Here is a 24406-nt window from a genome sequence, read left to right on the forward strand (position 1 = left end):
GTACCATGTGTGACATGTCGTGACATCGAAAATTATATCACCGCTGAAAGAAAGAAAATTCTTTAGGATCTTGTATTTTTTACATACAAAGCTTTATTTAAGGATATAAACGCTAAGAAGATATTAAGAGTTACTTGATCGGTGATACTCGTGCGTATGTTTGTACAGCGATAACTCCGAATTATGTAGGCATACTCAAAGCTATTACTAGTCACAGTGTTTTCCTCTTCTTACTCTCATATCGCGCCTCCTGCTCTCTTTCCAAACTTCCACGCAACCGGCGTCGCAATTTCATTTCTAACAACATAAACAATGCCTTTTAAATAGTACTTTCAACCTATCATTGTATCTCTCATCGACTCCTTTCGGAAAAAAATAAGAATTATCTAAGGTGAATGCATACTTTTCGTACTTAATAGTAATAACAAAAGTGAAATTTTGTTTTTCTAGTGTAATAAGTATACTTAGAAGGATGAGTATTAAAGTCCAATTGGAGTAAAAGGAAGCCAATAATCTGGTAATTTGGATCAAATACTTTTACTCCCACTCCGATATTCTTGCAAGCTTTTCTTGGATTCTTCCTGAAACGTATCTTGTCAATAATATCTTTTTTTAAATACTAATCTCTCGTTGGAATGTAGAGTTACTGATAAATTTAAAGGCTGATAAACATTCAATCGAAGATTACAAGTCAGAGAAGTAAATAATCGCCCCTCGCTAAATGAAATTCATCGAAAGCGATGAATCAACGAAACGCCGGGCACGCGAATTCCAGTCTCATGTAACAACAACATACACGCAAACGCGCGGGCATAATTAAAAAAGTTCAAATCTGTAACAAACATTTTTCGTAGAAAGCCTGATAAAAGAATAATTTCTGAAAATCACTCTGTATCATTGCTGCAGTTCATGAATTTTTATGTCTCAATCTCATTCTCGTTTTAACAAGACTTAATATTCTAAGAAAAGATGTTGCACAGGACTCAAACAAAAGACTATGTATATCGATACAACAATAATATACCTCTGTATCCTCTTCAAGCATGAGAAATTAAAAAAAGAAAGAAATTGGGCTAAAAAGGACAAAGACCAAAGTTAATAGAAAGTAGACGACCAGTAATGATTTTAGTCATTTTCTTACCAACTTTATACATTCTAAGAAAATCTTTAATGTAAAATAAAAATGAGGAAGCATGCATATCAGTGCCGCAATAATATACTTCTGTATATTTTTCAAACTTCAGAAGTTAGAAAAATTGTAATTGTGCCGAAAACTGGACTAGAAGAACAAAATGCAGGATTAATAGAAAGTAGACGGTAAATCGGTAACGATTTTTATAATTTTTTTACCGACTGAGCATAATGAAACGTACCCCTCGCCTCTCCGCCCGTCTTGAGGCAAGAATCGATAGAGGAATGCGACGTAGCGTGAAGAAAAAAAAAGGAACGAGCCACGCATTCCTCAAGGTAAATCGAACTTAAGGTGGTTCTTCCCCCTATTTCCATGATTCACTCACCGATGTTTCTGCATTGACAAGCTGACGAACAGAGGATCAAACATCCGGCACGACGTCCGCTGGCACGTCGAGCCAACGCACAGTACGTATTTTCATTGAAAACGATGGAAAATCTAATGGTATGCGGTCGAACACACAAGGAACACAGGCTCTTTGACACACGAGAGCCAGCCTCGATTCCCCACTACTTAAACATTACGCTGGAATGTCTGGTATTCGTCCGTCGAAGCGCTCTCTAGCGGGAAGATTGCCAAAGGCACAAACGCGCGCCACGCCGACCGTATAAATACAATTCAAACTCCCTCTTTTCCCTCCAACAATTATGCCTACAATTTCATATAATTTTTTCTTAGTAAACAAAATTTTTGAAGGGCAAATTTTTCTTAGATTTCTTTTAAAGTTGAGCTTAAGTTTCAATTAGCCTGTAAACCAAGGATTATTAAGGAACAACAGTACTATAGATGATTTTTTTAAATATATATAGGGGACATAGAATAGAATACCTGTCTTTCTTTTAGTTTTCAGGCAATTCAAATGTTTTATTCAACACATTTAGCGTTAAAAACAAATTCAGAGGCGTAACCTCTTGTATACTCTTCTAATATTTGCGTAAAATCTGTATACACAAGTCATGTGCGTAATAAGACATATCTTGTAATGAGATTTTGACATACATTAATGTCAAATGTCAACATAATGATAAAAAAAATTAAAATAAAGCGATTGCAATTAACGGATATGGATATTAGATTATAAATTCTTCCAATGCTTTTTATGTGCTAAAATTGAATTCTTTAAATATTGTATTACAAGAACTAGAACTTTGTTAAAGAGAAAAATTCGCATATTTAAGGTATCACATCATTTCCATCATCCTCATCCTCATCGCTTATGCTATCCAACGCGTAACAAAGCTGTAATTAAAAATTTAATAAAAAATTGACAAAATTGAACGATTCAACATAAAATTTGTGGAATATATGTACCTCATCTAAATCGGGCCTTTTAAGTATTTGCTCCAGTCCTGATAATTTTTCTAAATAATTCGGTATATTACACGCGTCCAAAACAAAAGATAAACCCCGATTTTTATATTCCGCGATAATAGGCACAGAGCAAGCTGTGCAGGATGTAAATCTATGAGTAATCGTTAACTGAGTATCGTAATTCCACAGGGAACCTCGTATCGTATGCGGTATACATCCCAGCAAGCCTACCAATTCTGTATCGCTTGGGCTAATATTATCTCTGCTGTTACCCACCAACGCTTCTGCCTCGATTCTGTTAGATACAAAACAATAAACTATTAATTATAGGCAATTGTAATATATTTAACTTTTATTTGTATTAAAGTTTGTATTATTTTTTTTTACCCTTGAGAGTGCTGCAACAAAGCTACCAATAACTCGACTGCTAGTCCTGCTGCAATCTGTGATAAACCCGGCCTGCTAACTGTGCATTGCTGGTCCAATGTTCTGTCAGTTTGTGACTATAGAATAAAATAACTTTTATAAAAGGAATAAAAATCGTAATAATTTTATGATAGACTTACATTTCCAGGCTGTGTTACATCGTTACAAAAATAGCAACCGAGGTCCATACCGCGGGGATTCCTAGCATCCAAGTCTGGTGAAGCTGGACTAGTAAAATTTCGAGTACCGTGCCTCTGTACTGTATAAGAATCAAAACCCAAGGCTGCATTGATAGCAATCTTGTTCTTAGCAGCGCAGAGAACCGTAGGTAGCCACCTAGCCTCTCGAGAATCCAATAGAAGAAAGACAACGTCGTTGTTCTCGACAAGTTCTTCCAATTTTTCCAGGGACTGCTTCGTAGAATCCAGCATACTTTTACCAACAACATGCCCGGGCATTGGAATGTGTAAAACTACACCTTCTGCATTCTATGTTATTAGTAAAATTAATTTAACAAAGCATCGATGAAATTAAAGATTTTTATGTACTCACTATGCTCGGTCGAATGTTCAATAGAGCGTCCTTAGCAGCATATGCTTTATACTTATGCTTCACAGCATCTTGGTGACTGTACAAACTTTGTCGCACTGTGTTGCTATGAGATACGTTGGAGCTATCGACGAAAGTTATGTTATTAACTCCCCAACCTAGGAGAACTCTTGCTACGGAACAACCTAAGGTTCCAGCGCCTAATAAAAGACACTTAAGATTACAGATCTTTTCTAAATCTAGGTCAGGAGCAAGACGCCATTTCATTAGCTTCAAGTTCAGATTGATAGCTCTGTCTGACAATCTGATAGAAGATAAAAATGCCACTGAAATATTTGATATACATACTTATTGTTAGTATTTAATTTTTTTTTAAATAATTACTTGGCTGGATCCATTGTATCAGATAAATTAACTATGGTGGGACCCAATTTATCATTTGAGTTGCTTTCCCAACCCACCAGATGACTCATAAATAGAGCATCTCTTATGTCTTTATAATTTTCATATTCTTTGGTCTTAAGTTTAAAAACAATACTTTTCTGTGCTTTATTCCCTCGTATGGATATGAATTTAATGATTTTTGAAAAATAATATATAGGACAATGCCAACATAAAAGGCATAAAAGATTACGTAAAGGCCAACCTGGATTGGAAGTCGTACATGGGTCATAAAATGCAAAATATATTTCACTATATTCCTAGAAAAATAAGTAAATATACATATGTAAAAACAAATGTATAATATTTTTATATAAAATATTTTAATATACTTGTGATTGCTTTTCCCTTGCATTAATTGTTTCTACTCCTGTTGCCAAGTCAATAATGCTCAGTTTACCTTCTTTTGATATTGAAACTGTAAAATAACTTTTTGTCCTGCTATCTAATTGTAAGAAATGTTGACACAAATCTTCTACTTGTCTGGCTGTGAATTCTTCATTAATTGATTGTGGAGATTCTTGATAATACATTTCAGGTAATTTCAATGGAGTGGGATGTGCAACCCAATAATAAAATTTATATTTTTTTAAATCTGAATAAGCCAAGACTAAAAACAATGACAATTTCCATGGGTTTTGCAATACTGTTCCATCTTGAATATTATTTATAATATCCTTTCCCATGGAATTGATGAATTGTTCAGGATTAATTTGACGAAATGCTTCAAAAGTATTTGTATTAATCATATGTCCAAAGCAGAGAACCGATGAATTATTATTTAATATCTCCAAATCTCTAAAAATTACCTATATGGAATTAACTCTGACAGATATTTGAAATACAATGCTTGAAATAATAAATTATGTCACGGACATGAACTTACTCATTGAACGATGTGAAATCCAACACCAATGGATTGTTATTGTTTTCATTTAACGATTGGAGACTGTAATTTCCCCATAGATTGACACTTTTCTCATCAAGTTTGAATTTGTCAATCTTCAATTCCACAAATTTTGCCCAGAAGGTGCTATCCGTAGAAGACCTTAATTTTGTAAATTTTACAAATTTCGCCATTCTCAAACTTCTGAAAATGATTGAACCATTCAATAAAAATACGTCATCAAGATGATAACAACAACAAGACTCACAAGTATGTATTACAAATTCCAAAGCACGACCACTTATCTCTGCTTATCTCAAAAACTCGCACGGTATTATTTACTCTATTATCGATAATGAATTGAACTAGTAGTACAGGACGAAAAAATTCATAGAATCGTAGGAAAAGCAATTAATCATTGCATCAGGTCGTGATTTTACGAATTTTCTACACGCATGCGCGTGTTTCGTGCAAACTAATAAATTGCACTCTTTTCAAAAACCAAGTAGTAGAAAATTTTCTTTAACTTTCTCTCTGGAGATTACCTGTAATACGAAATAATATTTTTTCTTATAATTATTATTATTATTATAGTAATAACTTATTATGACGTGCTAATTCTTAATATTCAACTGCTACAAGAAGATATTATTTATTTTCATAAAAGCCACAAATGTTAAAAATTTAACTCTAAAATAAAAATTAGCTTGAACTATTTTAAATATTTTTAAATTTGTAATATTTTATATCCTATTTGTATGTATCATATATATTTGTGATTACTAATTGTACATATAGATTGTCAATTAATTATAGATTATCATATAAAGTGTTATCAGTTGTCTAATCATAAGGAGATAAAGATGTGAGCAAGCGATGAAGGAAAGTGATAGAATGAGAAGAGAACGCTGCGCAGAGGCCTCTTGTGTCCTCATCTAATAACATATGCACATTCATATAGTAAATAATTAAATATAACACTAATCAACGAGCGACGCCTCCATGCAGCGTTCTCTTTCTACTCCCATATCGAATCCACTTACACGGTAACATATGACTCGCGTACTCTATCTTTATATCTCTATACATCTAGTACACAGAAATGTCATTGATACGGTACTGTCGGATCGTCACTACTTATAAATATAGCTCCAATTTACCCTACACTTTCTAAATTGACATTATCGCAGAGTAATTACGTTAACTTGTTAATTAACGAAATAATTAATTTGTGTGAAAGTAACAGAGATTCTTATCATGTTTAGAATACAAAAATACAACTGATACGGCACTGTCGGTGACGTCAGAAAGACAGTATGGCCGGACAGCATCGGCTGTCTGCATTGTAACGTACAGAAACGCTTTCTGGGGGTTTGACGGGATATTGTAAAGGAAATATGTCAGATTATTTAAGATCCGCTCTGGGATACTTGAACGGAGCCACAAATACCAATGAATACGTCGGACAAATACTGGAAATCAACAATGTGAAATTACGTGTGACCAGATTACTTGCCGAGGGTGAGTCTGTCAACCCTTCTAGCACCCTACTGTCACACAATTCCACATCCTAATTAAAACATTTCCATATTATAATCTTTTTTAATTATCGAATAAAAATACTTGTTTTTCGATGCAATTTAAACTATATAAAACAATAGCTGACACTGTGCCAACACTGTATATTATTCTCCTCTTGACATGTGTCAAATGTGTTTTGACATTCAGCTATACAATGCTAGTGAATCAGTTTGCTATATCTAGAATGTTTTTAAAAACAGCCAATTAACTAAGATATATCCATTCAAATACCTATATATTATTGGCAGGTGTTGCTATATACTTCACTTCAATATATAATTCATTATCTGAATTTAATATAGTTTGTTATAATGAAAACATAAATGAATTAAAATTGAGACAAGGAATTATATACAATTGCTTTTCCATGGTAAAGGATTGCTGATTCATTCAGAAATATCAATATTTAAAAAACATCACTACTGAGATAAAAGTTTGATGTATAAACTTTATCACATACTTCTCTAGTACTTTAGACTATATTTCTTTCTAAATTATTTATTCTGGTCAATATTGAAATACTTGTATCAACAGGTGGTTGGGCTTTGGTATTTGCAGTTGAAGACATAAATACAGGAAAAGAATATGCACTTAAGGTAAATCACTCATCCATTTATATTATTCTAAAGTAGCTACAGAAGGTTATACCGATCTGCACTTATTCTTCCAGAGGCTTATAGCAGTTGATGAAGATGCTAACAGAAGTATTATGCAGGAGATAGAGATTTTGAAAAGACTATCTGGCCACCCAAATATAATCCAGTATCTCTATGCTCAGCGTTTCGAACGCGAGGATCGTCAAGGATACGAATATTTATTAGTAACGGAATTATGTCCTGGAGGTACAGTCGCAGATACGCTCAGAAATTTATCGACGAATTCTCTGACTCTCGCTCAGATCTGTAAAATAGCCTACCAGGCTACAAGGGCTGTGCATCATATGCACAGTCAGCAACCTGAACCACTAGTACACAGGGACATAAAATTAGAGAATTTTCTAATCGGGAGTGATGGTCTGATCAAGCTCTGCGATTTTGGTAGCACTTCCAATCAGCAAATCTTGCCAAATCCATCTTGGAATGCTCAAAAACGCGCCACCTTGGAGGATCAGATGGCGAAATATACTACACCCATGTATCGAGCTCCAGAGATGATGGATACATGGAACAATGAGCCTATTGGTCCTCCAGTTGATTGTTGGGCGCTTGGATGTATAATATACTCTCTAATAACACTAAGGCATCCATTTCCTGAAGGTATTTAATTCATATCATGTTAATAGTAGAGTCGATTTTATTTAATTTCATTTCATTCGTAGGTAATAAGCTCGCAATAGTTAATGGCAAGTACACTTCACTTCCGCCTAATCCTCGTTTAGCCTGTTTACACGACATAGTAAAAGGATGTCTCGATGTGTCTCCGATACGAAGGCTGACTACATCAATGATTTTGGAGCGGTTAGCAGCGATAGCCGAGTCAAACAACTTTGATCCTAGAGAACCCCCGAAAGTGGAAGTTTCAGTAAAGACTCCACCGCCTCCCAGACCTACTCAACCACCTAGCACACCCACTCCGCCACCGAGACCATCTCCTCCAGTAAACGTACCACCTCCAAAGTCTACTCCAGCGACTCAAACTGCAGTCGCCAAAATCCCCGTAGCTCAACCGACAGGCCTATTTAGCTCATTGAAAGGCGGTGCTGGCAGCATTTTGCGAAACTTAAAGGATACTTCGAGCAAAGTGATGTACTCTATGCAACAGAGCATGGCCAGAACTGAATTAGATGCCAGTTACTTAACGTCGCGTATATTAATCATGCCCTATCCAGTAGATGGAATAGAGTCTGCCTATAGAGCTAACCATGTGGAGGATGTAAGAGCATTTTTACAAGCTCGACATCCTCCGCCAGCTCGTATACAATTGTATAATTTATCTCGGGGTCGACCAAACGTGTCTAGACTTCCTGGTAGACATATCGACTGTTCTTTCGCCTATGCTTCCTCGGATTCTAATGCCCCGCTGTTGTCAGCCCTCTATCAGATATGTCAGGATATTTATCGATACCTGAATGCCGATTTTAATCACATCGTAGTGTTGTATTGCAGTGTGAGTATACTTTGGAGCCTCTTAGATTAATTAGAAGCTATAATATTTTTTAATGTTGCTTCCTTCTTTTAGGATGGATATAGAGCCAGCGCCACGATCGCGTGTACTTTACTAATATACGCTAGAGCATTCTCTACACCTGAAGAAGCCATAGCGATGTTCATAACAAGGCGACAGCCTCCCCAGCTGCAACCCTCGGAATTACGCTGTATTAATTATATGAGTTTGCTGAGTACCGGTGTACAGCCTCATACAAAGCCTCTAGCCCTTTGTTCCTTAATAATTAAGCCTGTTCCACTATTTACTAGGGCAAAAGATGGTTGTAGACCTTATGTCGATATTTATAGCAACGGAGCTTTAGTATTTTCCACTAAGCGACCAGAATACGAGGATATAAAACTGTTTGGAATGATGAAGGGAAAGGTTCAGTTGGCACTTGGCAATGCTACCGTTAGAGGAGATGTCACCTTAGTCATATTCCACGCCAGGCAGCAGCTGGGTCGTATGATAGGAATTAAAATTGCCTCTGTTCATTTTCATACTGGTTATATACCGCTTAGTGAATCTGCTTTAACGTTCAAGAAGAAGGATCTCGACGATGCGCCTGAAATAGGCGGGAATTTCAGTGTTATTTTGAATATCATGATGGCTGAAGAAAATCCAAAGATGGCAAGAGTTCCAGCTCCTTGGGAAGCGGAAATATCCTCGAAATTGGAGCCAGATCCATTATTCGGATCTACTTTGGAAATGGAAGAAACTTTAGAGAGCTTTAGAATCTCTAAACCAGAAGAGGTAAGTTATAGAAATATTTCTATTAAAAATAATTAAAGTTTAGAGAATTTTATGATATTTTGATGTAAAAATGTTAGATTCAGAGGGAAGTAACGATTCCACAACCAGTCGAAGTACAAGGCAACGTTAATGTACAACAAGAAATACCTCAACAGCCAGTAGAGGACATAGATGAGCAAATAAAAGAAGAAATCAAATTACAAGAAGCAGATTTATTGAACCTAGGAATGCCAGACACCAGTACCTTGAATAATACTGCGCAGGCTACAGTGAACCCGGGATTAGATATTTTTTCTAACTCGTCAAATTTAACTAGTCAAAAAGAAAGTGATCTCTTAGGGGGCTTCGGTGATTTTATTCAACAAGAAACGAAAAACACCGTGCCCACTATTACCGATCCTGTCCAAAACGATCTACTCTTTGGACACGATCAGCCTACTACTAGGAATGACAATGCTAATAATAATTTGAACAATTTGTTCTTCAATCATAGACAGCCTACTACTAAGCAAAACCTCAACGATTTATTTGATCCACTCGGTGGAAACACTGCGAATCTCTTAGGAAGTATGCAAGGTTCTAAACCGAATAACGCGAAGCCTCTATCCGAGGAAAACTTTCCAAGAAATTCGAGCGTTCCGAACTTCGCAGCTCAAAACAAGGACCCTTTCGCGAGTCTTGCTAGTTCCCTGGGAGCTGGATTAACGTCTAGTTGGAATGGAACGCCGAGAAATTCTAATACTCCACAATCCGCTAGCCCCGCTCCAGCTAGCACACCGATACACTCTAGCCCCAATACGCACAGGAACGCAACTAACGAGACCAATACCGCTGCTGCTGCTGCTGATAGCGGTGCAACAGGCAATAAAACAAGCAAATCGAGTGGAGATGCCTTCGAGGATCTATTGGGCAGTCAAGGCTACAATTTCTTCAGTTCGAGGAAAGCAGAGAAAGACAGCCCAAAGACAATAAATCAAATGAGGAAAGTAGAAGCTGCTAAGAATATGGATCCAGATAGATTGAAGATTGCCGAATGGACAGAAGGAAAGAAGGGTAATTTAAGAGCCCTTCTTTGTTCGTTGCATACGGTTCTCTGGCCAGAAGCTGACAGATGGCAACGGTGCGAGATGCATCAGTTAGTTTCTGCTGCGGACGTGAAGAAAGCTTATAGGAAAGCTTGTCTGGCTGTGCATCCGGATAAGGTATTATTCAAAATCTGAAACTATCGAAAAATGTTAATATAAATATGAACAACGATATCATTTCTAATCCTTTTTCATACTATTCTTTATAGCAAGCAGGAACGGCTAACGAGAACATTGCAAAGTTAATTTTCATGGAACTGAACAATGCTTGGAGTACATTCGAGAACGATGCGTCGCAACAAAACCTATTTAGTTAATTATTCCGATCTGACTGTTATATACTTGTTATGTCTACGAGTTAAGGTAGTTCCTAGCGAAAAGAGAGACCCGAGAATATTATTAATTATTATTAATTATTATTAATTGTAAGATATTGACTATATTATTATTATTGGTAAGACATGACTCTCCGTGTTACATTCCGACTAATGTTATCTCAGCTGTAGCGGAAGAAGAAAAAAGAAGAAGCAGTTAAGAGATTATAGCGAATGCAAATTTTTGAAAAAGCTGCATCTGAATGACTACCTATGTACATGCATCTTCTTATCATATGAAAAAAGCCTCGTAAGATCACTTAAAAAAAGGGGAACTGTATTAGACGTAACTGCGGCATAACGTGTATATGTATATAAGGCAAAATGTAAATTAAGGAAGATTCCAAATATATAAAGATATTTTCCGGCCGACTACAGTCTCTTCCATATTCCACCGTCCATCCACTGTCTATTTAACCAAGACTTTTTAAACATCTAACAAATTCCAAATAATTTTAAATACCATTTTTTGTAACTTTTTATACAATAAAAAAGGGGATTATTTATTTAAAAAGCGACTATTTTATTTACATTAATAATAAAAAAAACAAGGCCACATTTTTAATATCTTTTAGAGGGAAGTGGAGAAATTGAAACAGTAGAACCCAATCTTAATGTTCGATGTCTCATGGTCCACAGAGAGACGCACATGAGAGATACATATATAAGTACGTGTGGTATAACACGTATTTGCGCGACAGAATGGTATGTGTACTGTAGGGGTGAAATTTAAAGGGAGGGGCTGCTCGAAAATGGCTGTTATGCACGGGGTAGGACGTCTAGAAGAGGGCAAGTGACGGTTCATCCCTGTCTTCCATACTGACCAATTGACATTATTTTACGACAATTGATACGGTTACCTAATCGATAGCTATTATGTGGCGGCTAAGAAGCAATCTTCGTACTACTCTTCACCCACCCCCGGATCTGCGACATATGATTCGCTTCGGGAAAAGGTAAACTGTCACAGCTCTTTTTCCTCTGTACACGTTCAAATTTTCTAATTTCAATCGTTAAGTTTATCCGATTTTATGCACTGTTTCGTCGTGCGTGAAAAGTTCCATGATTTTTTTAAATAAAGTGTGAACCTTGGAAACTGGAGTGCGCAAATGACTAAAAAACGTTTCAAAGAGAAAGTATGAAATAAAAAAATACCTTTTACGGGAGCAAAGCAACGTTTTGTGTCAGAATCAGATTAATCATGGCATTATTCGCGCAAACATGCTAAAAACACGAGATATCTGTATGTAGCATTGTCAACAATGTGGGACTAATTTGTGACACGTCCATGAACTATAACTGACTCATGTAATTATATACAAGGAATACCAATGACCAATAATTCGTTAATTCCCATTTCAACGATTACAGATTGGAACCTTACATGAATGATGTAAGTCAGAAGAGCTAAGCAAAGAATAACAAGGTGGAGAGAAAAACAGAAAAGCGAAGAAGATGTTTGGCTTCGCTTGGAGATTTCTATTCCTCTTTTTGCTGGGTACTTGTTTTTGTCTCTGCTCTACGGATCCTGTCAGATCTGTGAGAGCCATTAAGGGACGGTTTCGAACATCTTACGCTGCATGGCGTATCGTGCTGTGTCTGACACAACCACAGGGTTCACTGAAGACAGATGTACAAAAAGCATGGGAGAAGGCAAGGCTGGAATCATCTCATGCAGACATGAACGTGTCTTTCATAGAGGCACCAGTCAAGACAGATTCGCTGTCTTATCCTCTGTCACTGTTAAGCAAATTCTGCAATGAAATCAAAGCTGGGAAAACTGTGTTGAGTCTCATCATTGGAGGAGGATCTGCAGCCAAATTTCTCGTCACTGCTGCAGCTTCCTTGAATATTCCAGCCTTGTGGCTACCATTTACACACGAGGATTTCCTTAGACAGGTTTGTAGTTATGGATAAATTACTTTCCTAAAAAATAGCTTTTATGTAGTTAACAAAAGATTCGAATTTACAGGGAAATATTGGTCAATACGAAAGTCGTATAGGTTCTAGTACAAGGGAAGTGGGAGCAGCTGCTGCTGCCTTGATGCATAGAGCAAATTGGCATGCATTCACTCTCCTTATAGACACTACTTTGCTGCCAATGACTCATCTTTTACACGCGAACCAAACGACCTTAACACCTAGAACTATTATACATCTTCCAACGAATGACAAGACCTTAAGGATGAGACTCAAAAGAGTTGCCGAAGAGGGTGGCAGTGGAGGAGTCATAGTGATGGGTTGTGACTTGAACAGTGCACGAAGAATCCTAGCTGTGGCTGGTAAATATGAAATGCTTGCAGGAAGATTTCTGTGGCTCTGGTTGGATCTGAAAGCAGAATTGAGACCCAATGAACCAAATATAATCAGTTCTACTATTATACACAGCTCAAGATCGTCGATAGCAACGAATGAAAATCCTTCACCTGTAGAGAGTATAAACCGAAACGCGAATCTCGTAGCGGAAAGCCAGTTATCGTTGAACTCTTTGTCCAGTTTAGCGAACGATATACATCGATTACAAGAATATAGGTGGCAGAGCGAGAGGTCTGTGAACAAACAAGAAGATAGAAGCTTTAATTTTGACGACGACGAGGATATTAGAATAATGGACAAAGAATTGAATTCCAAGGATTTTATGCCAGTCGGTATGCTAGCGTTGAGACCCTCTGGTATAAAATTGATGGGTAGTGACACTATATTATCCAGAATGATCAGGGAGACCTCTCAGGCGCTGGACGAAACATTCTTAGAAGTGAAACCCAGACTGAATCGTTTGGGAGAAGCTCAGCTCGAAGAGAACTTCGTACCAGAATGCTTTCCAAAAAGTAACGCCAAATTTTTGATGAGCAAAATGAGGCACAATGTTTCCAAAACCTTGACTCAGAAGTTAAGAAATTCCGTGAGTCAACTTTCCAAGGACAAGGCTAAGTTCCAGTTGCTGAACTTACAAGCCATAAGATTTCCAGGAAATAAGACTCAATTGAGGTGTGTGTTTAATTAAACTTTTTTTTTTTTAAATAATTGAGTCTATCCTTACAATTCTAAATCTAAATTGATCCAATTATTCAGAACACTATGTTCAAGGTAATGTACTCCAATGTTCTTCCACACAGATGGACGAAAGTCGGCACGGTGAAAGGTGGAAAGGAGGTTCATCTAGACACGATAATTTGGCCAGGAGGCGGAATCGTGCCTGCGTACCTGGAGCAAGGAGGCGAAAAAATTGGCATGCCAATGTATCGCATAGTAACAGCACTGGCACCACCGTTTACGATGGTTACGAATCTACAGGAAGGTCTTTGCTTAAGAGGACTGTTTTGTCGTCAAGAAAATACTTTGATGTGTTGTTACGGTCTAAGCATGGACTTGATGTCCCTGGTGTCTCGTGAACTAGGATTCCGATACGACTTGTATCTGGTAAAAGATGGCCTGTTCGGCAAGAGAAACGGCAGCACATGGAACGGAATCATGGGAGAACTGGTCTCTGGTCGCGCTCAATTAGCCTTCGCACCACTCAGTGTGTCAGCTCGTAGAGCAGAAGTAGTCGACTTCACGACACCGTATTTCTTCAGTGGGGTCAGCTTCCTCACTGCGCCAAAGCTCAAGTCAGAAATCTCGCTATTTGCTTTCCTATTTCCATTCAGCACAGAGCTGTGGATCGCTGTTTTTACATCGTTGAATTTTACTGCCATAGCAGTGGCACTGTACGAATGGTTCAGTCCATTCGGCCTGAACCCATGGGGTAGACAACGAAGCAAGAACTTCTCGATAGCTTCTGCTTTGTGGGTAATGTGGGGTCTTCTTTGTGGACATTTGGTCGCCTTCAAGGCACCAAAGTCTTGGCCTAACAAGTTTCTAATCAACATTTGGGGCGGTTTCTCCGTTATCTTCGTGGCTTCCTATACGGCCAATATAGCTGCCCTTATCGCGGGTCTCTTTTTCCACCCTGCAGTGAGCAATTATCACGATAAAAGTGTAAGCAAATTTTTGATTAGGATATTATATCTTACTTCTGAATAAACTAGCTAGTGATTGTGTTATGTGTTGCAGTTACTGTTGCAAAGGGTTGGAGCACCAAGAGCATCCGCAGCCGAATACTATGTACAGAAAGCAAACACACAATTGTGGTCTCACATGGCCAGATATTCTTTGTCGAACATCGCCGAGGGAGTGGAGAAATTAAGAAATGGTACTTTAGATATTCTCATAGCTGATACTCCTATTTTAGATTACTATCGGGCGATAGACGATGGTTGTCGATTACAAAAGATCGGGGACACCATAAATGAAGACACATATGCCGTTGCCCTTACTAAGGGCCATCCTTTGAAAGAAAGTATATCTAAAGTTATAGCTAATTACACGAGCACTGGACTACTGGATATCCTGCAAGAAAAATGGTAAACTACTTTCACAAGAATACTGTCATTTAATTAAAAATTGCAAGTGAATACGATCGAATAACTGGAAAAAAATGATCACAACAGGTATGGTGGTTTACCTTGTATTCGAGGAAGAGAAGGAATGGATACTGGCCTTGACCATGAACAAGGGGGACAACCCAGACCTCTGGGTGTAGCTTCTGTTGCCGGTGTATTCTGTCTTCTAGGAATGGGCGTTGTACTTGGTACAATTATTTTAGCTGGAGAACATTTGTTTTACAAATATACGTTGCCCAGACTGAGACATAGACCGGAGGACTCTATATGGCGTAGCCGTAACGTGATGTTCTTCTCACAGAAATTGTATAGATTCATCAATTGTGTGGAGCTGGTGTCGCCACACCACGCTGCCAGAGAACTGGTTCACACGGTACGTCAGGGACAGATCGCCTCCCTGTTTCAAAAAAGTGTCAAGCGAGTAAGTGACTTTTTGCTTTCATAGACTGTAACTCTTTTCATATATCTACAAGGTAGCCATGTTCCAGAAGGAACACGAACAACGTCGAAGGCGCAAAAGTAAAGCTCAGTTCTTCGAGATGATCCAGGAGATCCGAAGGTGAGAACTGAAGAATCCAATAATCTTACTTGACTACTCCAATTCGTAAATCTAATCAGTAAATCGTTTCAATTTCGCAGAGTCCAACAAGAGGAAAAGATAGAAACTGTATCGGAAGAGCAAGAGAAAGAGGAAGAGGAAAAAACTGTAAAAGGAAGAGAAAGAAGCAAAAGCAAGAGCCCTTTGATGCCTCGAAGTCCAAAGAGATCAGAGAAAAGCAGAAGTTCGACCAATTTATCAAGCTCCAGGCTAGGATTGTCTCCGATCAGCCTGGAGGCCCCAATGAAGCCCAGAGAATTCACTCTGAGCAGCACTAACCTCAGAGCAAGAAGCCCTTTGGAAACAGTAGGTCGTCGCTTGAGCCACGGAGATGGAGGATCACCACCACCACGTCTAGGCTCTAATTTCGGTGGCAGTGCAACGCTAAGACCTCTAGCGCCAACGAAAAGCGATTCCACCGGAAGTACGACGCCAACGATCAAGGGTGAATCCACTGGGGGAGGTGCTCCTACACCCAGATACGCGAGAAGTCCTGCAAAACGAGGGCAATCGTTCCCAGTGTTTGCCACGTTGAGGCCACCACACTCGACCAGCCATCAAATGTCCAAGAGCCCATTATTATCCCCTAATAATGAGCTAACTTCTGCTATCGGACGGAAACTATCTCGTGAATGGGGTTCGGGAACTCTAGATATCAGCAGGTCCTCCGAAACGGTCGCTGGCGGCTGCTCTTATACGCTGAACCAGGAGATGACGTTATCCTTAGAGCGGCCGTCCCATGAAAAAATTCAGAACGATCCCCTACCCATCAAGAAGCCTATAAGAAGAGCCAGAAGTCATGAGAACAGAGACACCGGCAAGCTGATGGCCGATCTACCGTCACCAAGACTCACCGCTCAACCGGTGGTAGGAGGCCGATCGGTAAGCGAACGAACGAAAAAGCAGTTAGAGTCCGAATTGAAAGCGATTTTAAGTGCCAGAGCCCACCACCGCGACCTTCATCCCCCTTGATAGACGACAGGCTATCTCACCTAATTTTAATAAAGAGACAGAGAGAGTTCTTGCAGAAGTGAGCCATAAAAGCTTCGAGGATCGTTGCCTCTGAGGGGCTTTGGTTGATTTAAGCAATATCAGATTTATAGGTCAATTTGTAGAAGAAAAAAAAATCCGACGAACAGTAAAACAAAAAGATATATATATAAAGGAAAAAGTATATATATATATAGACACAGTGTCTCCGGAGGTAATTAAAGTGTAACACAAGAAAGAGATTCTCTCACGAAGAAAGAGTGAAATCTCTTTATCTGTTCATGTTGTTACGTACATTGATAATACTGATAGAGTATGTTGATAAAAAAAAATGGAAAAAAAGTGCTATAAAACTTTAGTAGATTGTCTTAACGAGTAGCGACTTAAATGAGTAACTAAAGTATTTTCTTGTTGGCATTTTAACTCTACAGAGGCTGTCGGTCTGGGCGAGTCTCTCTTAAAATTATAATATGATTATTAGATATCGTACACTGCCGTATTTCTCAAATTCCTTTTAATCATTCGTAGATGACTCATCGACATCTTTCAGTTTGTCATCTGAAACAAATTGATGATGGAGATTCGAACGGCCGCATAAGACAATGGCATATATTAAAATAGGAAGAATCGACAATGAATAGAAATAAGTGAAAACTGAGAATCGCTGGTCTACGGAATTTTGCTGACTCGCATACTGCCATAAATCTTCTAGTATTTCTCTCATGGAAGGAGAGAAAGGGAGAGACTCGCCCGTAGAACTCTCAGCGTAGAATGACCATTTACTAAAAGAAAAAAATACATAATCTTATTAAAAATTATCTCATTCAAAATAAAAGAATGAATAATAAAATATATTGAAAGGCGGACGAAATTTTAATCGGACGAGTCACTTTTTTACCGAAAGCTGGTATACCATTATATGGAATGAAATTCTATCAGCAAACATTTAACGACGATAATTGTATGCACACATTAATCATTCTATTTGTAATTTCATTCACTGATAGTGGAAGAAATCGTGTGTTTATTGTGCAATAACCTTCCACCAATTATTAGACTGATAGGTGAAGAAAAATTTATTCAGGAATTGCACACACGCATCCACGGATCATTGGAATTGAACACGCACATATATACACTCTCTATCTCAAAATGTTCTTTTCCTCTTCCTTTATACTTTCTTTTTCCTTTTTTTCGTCAGACTAAAAATGAAGGACACGCACATATATACACCCTTTATCTCAAAACGTTCTTTTCCTCTTCCTTTATACTTTTTTTTTCTTTTTTTTTTCGTCAAACTGAAAATGAACTATCATCGTTCCAACTTGATCCCAACTACCCAAACTTAGACTGTTAGAATGAATGTGTGGGACTAAATTAATTGAAAATAATTGATGAGCGAGGCCTTAGGAGTAGTCGATCCGCCCAATTCTTTACTTATGGATATAGCGTTTAATCGTATTATCGAACAATTCGCTATATAATTATAAATTATACATAGAGGATAGCGATTTAGTTTCATAGTTTTCTCGTTAGGCACTGTATCCGACACTCGTAACTGAAATTCTTGAAAGTCTAACGAGATAGAGACTCTCACAAATGCATGTTAGTTATCATCCCTGAAATTCAAAAATACATTTCACTAAATTCAGACTATGCTTCAGAGACTCTATAAGACAACATAAGTTGCTCGCAGGCTGACTACATACAACTACTGAATCTTCAATCTGATGTATAACAAGTGCAACTTCTACCAATGAAAGTGTCCCAATTTACAAGTAACTACATTTGTTTTACCATTTACACTGTCAGCACCTACATGTTTACACCTATCATTTTTTAGCTAACAGACTTTCGAGAATATTTCATACATGATGATGAGGAAACAAAGACAAATATCATTGTGTTACAAACAATAAAGATAATTTCCATAAATTTCTTTCAATTGAATAACAAAGAAAAACGACTGGCTTGCTTGCAATAGCAGATTCAGGAAGTAATCAAAATACAAAGATATAGGGGGCCAGTTTAGAGTCACCCAAGCCTAACTAAATCAAAGATAGACTTATTAAATTAATTAATAGCTGTAATATTCTTTAATAAGTGGGTTCTGCCGGTAATTTAGTTCAGTAGTGATCATATATATTCTTTTCTCCAATTTATTCCAAAATGCATAAAAAAAGAGAAAAAAGAAACCTGTCTTTTGAAAGTCTTTGTACATATGTGTCTTCTACTCTAGATACCTGAAGAGGCATTATTGCACTGAATTAAAGGTCGAGCCCCCTACTTCATTGTGCGCCAACAAGAACCTGTACAGTGTGAGCATTTTATGGAAAGATCAGAGCAAAATTTATCTGTACTTCTATCTTTATTATTCAATTGCAAATCAAATATTCTGAAAATTATTACATGCGATAATCAAAAAAATTGAATCGGCCTATTTAATGTAGAATTTAAAGAATTCCCCTTAGTTAATTAAAACTTTTGTATCTTTTAGTGCTCTTTTCTTTCCATTCTCTAAATTAATATCATGAAGTGTTCTCATTGTTCTCATCAATAATGCCCATAAAAATAACAGATTTAAAATTCAAACTTTCTAAAATTTGAACTTTAAAAGAAAAGGAATATTCATTGCTTGATAATAAATCTAATATAAATTTGTATGATTCAGTTATTAGAGATAACTAGTAATTAAAATATTAATAACATTCTAATAGCCTTAACACGTTATTTCCACGTCTAATGGCAATAAGATTATTCTATACTATAAAACACTGCCATAATTTCAACTATTGTTATATTGATTTTAAGATCCTGCCAAATAATATTATCGCATTAAATATAATGCATTCTTCAGGGCTCTGTTAAAAACAATTAAAACTTCTCAATGAAAAACAGACATTAACTATACATTGCAAATAAGTCAAGAAAAAGAGTATCTCCTCTTCAAATTCACAAGATATTTGGATTTGTCGCTTAATTATGAGAACATTTCCAATATAAAGTACAGAATATACTAATAAATTAACAAATAGGAAGTATCAAATACTGAGGACTTGTTCATTGAATTCTATGCATAGAATAATGTCTCAATTCACAGAACAAGGTTCCTACTATCTTTGAAATTTATTTTTTCAACAATTACAATGGAACTTTGTACATTGTGGAGATTTAATAGTAAACTTCTCAACTGCATAGAATGCAATGCTAAAAAAATTCTTGAGGCTCAATATAGGTACTTCTGTACTACCCTTTCGGTTTGCTAATACGAGTAAAAACTAATAAGATCTAACTCATAAATACTTATCAAGAACTAACCATTACTTTAAAAAGGTCTTTAATTTGATAGATCAATTGCTACTTACGTTGCATTAAAGTTGCATAAATTATAACTTAAACGCAATGCAACTTTAAGGAAACGAAATAAGTATTGTAAAATCATAAAGTAGAATATTACACGAAGTAGTCGTATAATAAATCACAGACATTCTGTTACGGCGGTGACTTGTTGGCGTACGGTATTAGGTTAGGTTCCTCGTAACCTACCTCGTCTCTCTTGTTACGCCTACTATTATACTGTTATTGTTGAAAACTCCATATTAATAAGAAATAAATATATTGTCTCAAAATAAACGTGGTCTCTCATTTTCCCAATTTCAAACTCTTAAAAACTTCAACCTATAACCTCCTCATTTCTCAATCCTTACATAATTAACTCATAAATATGTAGTGTAAATCTAATGATTGTCATTTTTTATACGTGAATCCCTCCAACATTTTTAGTTTACCATCAATTTACTGAAACAATGTAGAATACAAATGCATACACATAATCGAACAAATATTTAAAACATATTAAACGGATTCCTGGATGACAAAATGCAAGCCAGAGAAATTACCGGACGTATTGGTTCAAAGGTGCGCGAACGGTTTCAAAGGTAAAAACCTCGGTAAGTAGCTGCTAACGTGCTTGATCATCAAAGCGAAATAAATGCAAGTCATTCACGTCATCTACGATCACGAGTGTTGTTTCACGGTCGAACTTTCGCTTGTGTTTGTCTCGTACATAGCCCCGTGTGGTAACCATATACCTAGACACTGTCTCTTATTACCTTATTATCTCGGTACGACCGAGCTGCTTGCGGTATAGTGACATGTAAATATAAACGTATTCGGTGTTGTCTTCCGAACGATTAATTCTTTGCATCTTGTTTTTTCACGCTTTACCGCCCAAATTTTTCACAGACACAGATGTAAAATATCGACGTACGTATTACGAGCATGGGTGGAATGTACATTTTTCATTCAGAAGCCGATCTCGAGTAACGAGTTACTCTTATCAGTCTTTAAGTAACGCGTTAGAATAGACGTTAAGATATCGATGCTCATCTTGGAGAAAGAAAAATTTGTCAACTCACAGAATCCTTTGAAAGCACGTGTAAATAATAATTTCACGTCTGACGTGAGCCAACATCAACATCATATTCGTTAGTACTTATTGTTCATATCTGCGCCATCGAGCACGATCAATTAATTAATTGGCAACTTAGCCCTTCAAATTATGTTCGCTCTATCGCATCTCCTCTTCCCTTCTTAATTTATTTTACTTTGGGAAATTTATCAAGATTGCGAATTTTTATTCGTAATTCATTTGCATTTCTCTGTTTTGCCGGCGATTCTTCGGTCATTCCTGTAAGTATTTCTTATGTTCTTGAAATATGGTTTATATGTGGTGCTTAATTGTGTAAGATTTGTCTATTATTGGTGAACTTAATTCTTTCATAGGTTATTTTAATGGATGAGGAAGATTGTTGCATGAAAAAAGAAGCTCCTAGTAGCTTCCATTCCAAAAATCTTGGATCTAGTTCTTCGTTCATGACCGAGGGTGAAGGTCTAGATTCTACGGAGAAACATGGAGATCTTGGTGACATGACCTTTTACATGGCAAATTATATTAAAGATGCTATGAAGATGATGTTCATTATGCGCAGTCATCATATGCTCACTGATGTTATATTGGAAGTGGGGTCAGAATTATTCTATGCACACAAAGTAATTTTAGCTGCTGCTAGTCCATATTTTAAGGTAATTTACCTTAAAGACATACAAAAAATATACACTGGACAAGTACAAAAATTTCATTGACTTGTTTTCAATATTTTAGGCAATGTTTACGGGAGGTTTGAAAGAATCTGAAATGTCTAGGGTAAAACTTCAAGGTGTCAGCCCAACAACGATGGCACGTTTAATGTATTTCATGTATACTGGTCAAATAAGAGTCACAGAGATTACAGTGTGCTCTCTTTTATCAGCAGCCACCATGTTTCAGGTATGTAAAAGATAAGTACATTTTTCTAATAAAAAAGAAGATGTCACAGTATCTAATATACCTTTTTTACATCTATGATGCAGGTTAGTAATGTCATAGATGCGTGTTGTGTATTCTTGGAAAGACAATTAGATCCCACAAATGCTATTGGAATTGCTAATTTTGCTGAACAACATGGTTGTCAAAATTTATGTCAGAAAGCAAATCAATTTATTGTTCAACATTTTAGTCAGATATGTCAGGAAGAAGAGTTCCTACAGTTATCGGCAATGCAATTGATAGCACTAGTGAGAAAGGATGAGCTGAATGTACAGGAAGAGAGAGAAGTGTACAACGCAGTGTTAAAATGGGTCAAGTACAATGAAGAAGCCAGAGGACCCAAAATGGAGCACATATTGCATGCAGTGAGGTGTCAGTATCTCACTCCTAACTTCCTTAGAGAACAAATGAAAAACTGTGATGTTTTAAAGAAAGTACCTGCATGCAGAGAGTACCTTGCACAGATCTTCAAAGATTTGACTCTTCATAAAAAGCCAGTGGTAAAAGAGAGAACACCTAACACTCGCAGAGTGATATACATAGCTGGTGGTTTCTTGAAACATTCTTTAGATTTGCTAGAGGGGTATAACGTAGATGAAAAAACTTGGACTCAACATGCTAAACTAATAGTCCCAAGATCTGGTTTGGGTGGAGCATTCCTAAAGGGTATGTTTTATGCTGTTGGTGGGAGGAATAATTCACCAGATAGCAGGTAGGTTTCTTCTAAGGGAAGATAGTAAGAAATTAGACATAACATTTTTAAGAATTTATATGAATTTGCAGATATGATAGTGATTGGGTTGATAGATACAATCCAGTCACGGATCAATGGAGAGCTTGCAGTCCAATGTCTGTACCAAGGAACAGAGTAGGAGTGGCTGTTATGGATGGACTATTATATGCTGTTGGAGGTAGTGCAGGTGCAGAATATCACAATAGCGTTGAATGTTATGATCCGGACCACGATACTTGGACTAATGTGAAGCCAATGCACATCAAGAGACTGGGAGTTGGAGTAGCTGTAGTTAATAGGTGAAACTCGCAAATTATTTAAGGTTTAAGAGTTTGTTATTAAACTACGTTATCTATGTGAATTCTGTTTATAACAGATTACTTTATGCCATTGGTGGATTTGATGGATCAAATCGACTGAACTCTGTAGAGTGTTACCATCCTGAAAATGATGAGTGGACAATGGTTTCACCCATGAAATGTAGTCGATCAGGAGCTGGAGTAGCCAACCTTGGACAATACATATATGTGGTGGGAGGATATGATGGAACAAAGCAATTAAACTCTGTTGAAAGATATGATACAGAAAGAGATATATGGGATCAAGTCAGTAGTGTCACTATTGCTCGTAGTGCACTCAGTGTTACAGTACTAGATGGAAAATTGTATGCAATGGGTGAGAACCAAAAAATATTTTTACAGAATAGATTTTATTTAGATTTGTAACTTTATCAATGAATGTTTTCTTATTCAATATTTACAGGAGGATACGATGGTGAACACTTTTTAAATATAGTTGAAATTTACGACCCTATGAAAGACACATGGGAGCAGGGAGTACCAATGACTTCAGGAAGATCGGGTCATGCGAGTGCGGTATCGTACCATCAGTGTCCCATCCATTGTGATCATCTGGATCATAATATATCTCTAGAGAAACCACCATCGTGATATATGTAATTATCAGATGTTAATTTAAATATTGGTATATAAATGAAATTCTTAATCTAGGGAAACAAATACAAAAAGCAAGGCAGAAATAATGGAAATAGTTGCCCAAACGGTGAACGAGTGACAGACTGATAATAATGTATTTTTGAGTTGTAATGTAAGTTCTGTTCTGAAGATTGAACTGCATTAACATTCTATAATTTTATTCTTGATAGAACCTCTTAATAGATTCAATGATTTACTTTCATTAAATGTAGCATACAACATATATATGTACATGTTTTAAAATCATAAGGACCTTATCTATCCATATAGATATATTATTTTTAAAATCAAATTTGTATAAAAAAACTTTCTTATTTTTGAATCGCTGTACATTTGTAATATATTATTAAACTAATATAGTGACACACATGCACACGCCTGCACGCGGATCTGTATGTACATGTAAAATATCCACAACTAATTCGCGCATTTTTGATCAATTAAATGTATATCCTGCCTAATTATTATATGTTAAGAAATGTTGAAAGACTTGATTAAGAAAAGTGAAAAATATATATGCTTGAAATATTATCAGTG

At 36.8% G+C, this 24406-nt stretch overlaps 4 protein-coding genes and 1 long non-coding RNA gene across 9 annotated transcripts; 3 read left to right on the forward strand and 2 right to left on the reverse strand.

Moving 5' to 3' along the window:
- Window positions 1-88: 88 nt before the first annotated feature.
- LOC100647678 (ubiquitin-like modifier-activating enzyme atg7) lies at window positions 89-5279 on the reverse strand. Of its 3 annotated transcripts, XR_007226841.1 has the most exons (11): window positions 5074-5279; window positions 4806-5009; window positions 4252-4717; window positions 3863-4179; window positions 3482-3782; window positions 3070-3417; window positions 2891-3006; window positions 2504-2798; window positions 2021-2431; window positions 1518-1939; window positions 89-297 (listed from the first exon to the last, which is right to left on the reverse strand). XR_007226841.1 is itself a non-coding variant. In XM_020867309.2 (9 exons), exons 2-9 carry the CDS (start codon window positions 4997-4999, stop codon window positions 2366-2368), a joined length of 2103 nt encoding a protein of 700 aa, XP_020722968.1. In that variant the 5' UTR covers window positions 5000-5006; window positions 5074-5279; the 3' UTR covers window positions 2030-2365. The 3 variants fall into 3 exon arrangements, 2 of the variants coding, with proteins under 2 accessions (XP_020722968.1, XP_012173003.1); XM_020867309.2 differs by lacking the exons at window positions 89-297; window positions 1518-1939 and having other exon boundaries at window positions 2030-2431; window positions 4806-5006; XM_012317613.2 differs by lacking the exons at window positions 89-297; window positions 1518-1939; window positions 5074-5279 and having other exon boundaries at window positions 2030-2431; window positions 4252-4728; window positions 4806-4941.
- Window positions 5280-6092: 813 nt separating this feature from the next.
- On the forward strand, window positions 6093-11115 carry LOC100651347 (cyclin-G-associated kinase). The gene is made up of 7 exons (XM_020867307.2): window positions 6093-6326; window positions 6921-6982; window positions 7057-7642; window positions 7705-8492; window positions 8565-9284; window positions 9362-10486; window positions 10579-11115. Exons 1-7 carry the CDS (start codon window positions 6203-6205, stop codon window positions 10684-10686), a joined length of 3513 nt encoding a protein of 1170 aa, XP_020722966.1. The 5' UTR covers window positions 6093-6202; the 3' UTR covers window positions 10687-11115.
- A 379-nt stretch (window positions 11116-11494) lies between these two features.
- Window positions 11495-20406, forward strand: LOC100642588. 2 transcript variants are annotated; one of them, XM_003401667.4, is made up of 8 exons: window positions 11495-11699; window positions 12115-12642; window positions 12716-13731; window positions 13860-14721; window positions 14797-15146; window positions 15234-15606; window positions 15674-15744; window positions 15825-20406. In XM_003401667.4, the coding sequence occupies exons 2-8, from the start codon at window positions 12199-12201 to the stop codon at window positions 16753-16755; spliced, it is 4047 nt and encodes a 1348-aa protein (XP_003401715.1). In that variant the 5' UTR covers window positions 11495-11699; window positions 12115-12198; the 3' UTR covers window positions 16756-20406. The 2 variants fall into 2 exon arrangements, with proteins under 2 accessions (XP_003401715.1, XP_048269356.1); XM_048413399.1 differs by having other exon boundaries at window positions 15677-15744.
- On the reverse strand, window positions 19918-20813 carry LOC125386569. The gene is made up of 2 exons (XR_007226843.1): window positions 20673-20813; window positions 19918-20571 (listed from the first exon to the last, which is right to left on the reverse strand). It is a non-coding gene; the product is annotated as an uncharacterized LOC125386569 (long non-coding RNA).
- Window positions 20524-24400, forward strand: LOC100644865 (kelch-like ECH-associated protein 1B). Of its 2 annotated transcripts, XM_048413404.1 has the most exons (8): window positions 20797-20929; window positions 21019-21465; window positions 21559-21858; window positions 21938-22102; window positions 22186-22853; window positions 22925-23173; window positions 23251-23549; window positions 23637-24400. In XM_048413404.1, the coding sequence occupies exons 3-8, from the start codon at window positions 21568-21570 to the stop codon at window positions 23822-23824; spliced, it is 1860 nt and encodes a 619-aa protein (XP_048269361.1). In that variant the 5' UTR covers window positions 20797-20929; window positions 21019-21465; window positions 21559-21567; the 3' UTR covers window positions 23825-24400. The 2 variants fall into 2 exon arrangements, with proteins under 2 accessions (XP_048269362.1, XP_048269361.1); XM_048413405.1 differs by lacking the exons at window positions 20797-20929; window positions 21019-21465 and adding an exon at window positions 20524-20723.
- Window positions 24401-24406: the final 6 nt, after the last annotated feature.

This window comes from Bombus terrestris, chromosome 16 (assembly GCF_910591885.1).
Source record: "Bombus terrestris chromosome 16, iyBomTerr1.2, whole genome shotgun sequence".
Taxonomy (NCBI): domain Eukaryota; kingdom Metazoa; phylum Arthropoda; class Insecta; order Hymenoptera; family Apidae; genus Bombus; species Bombus terrestris.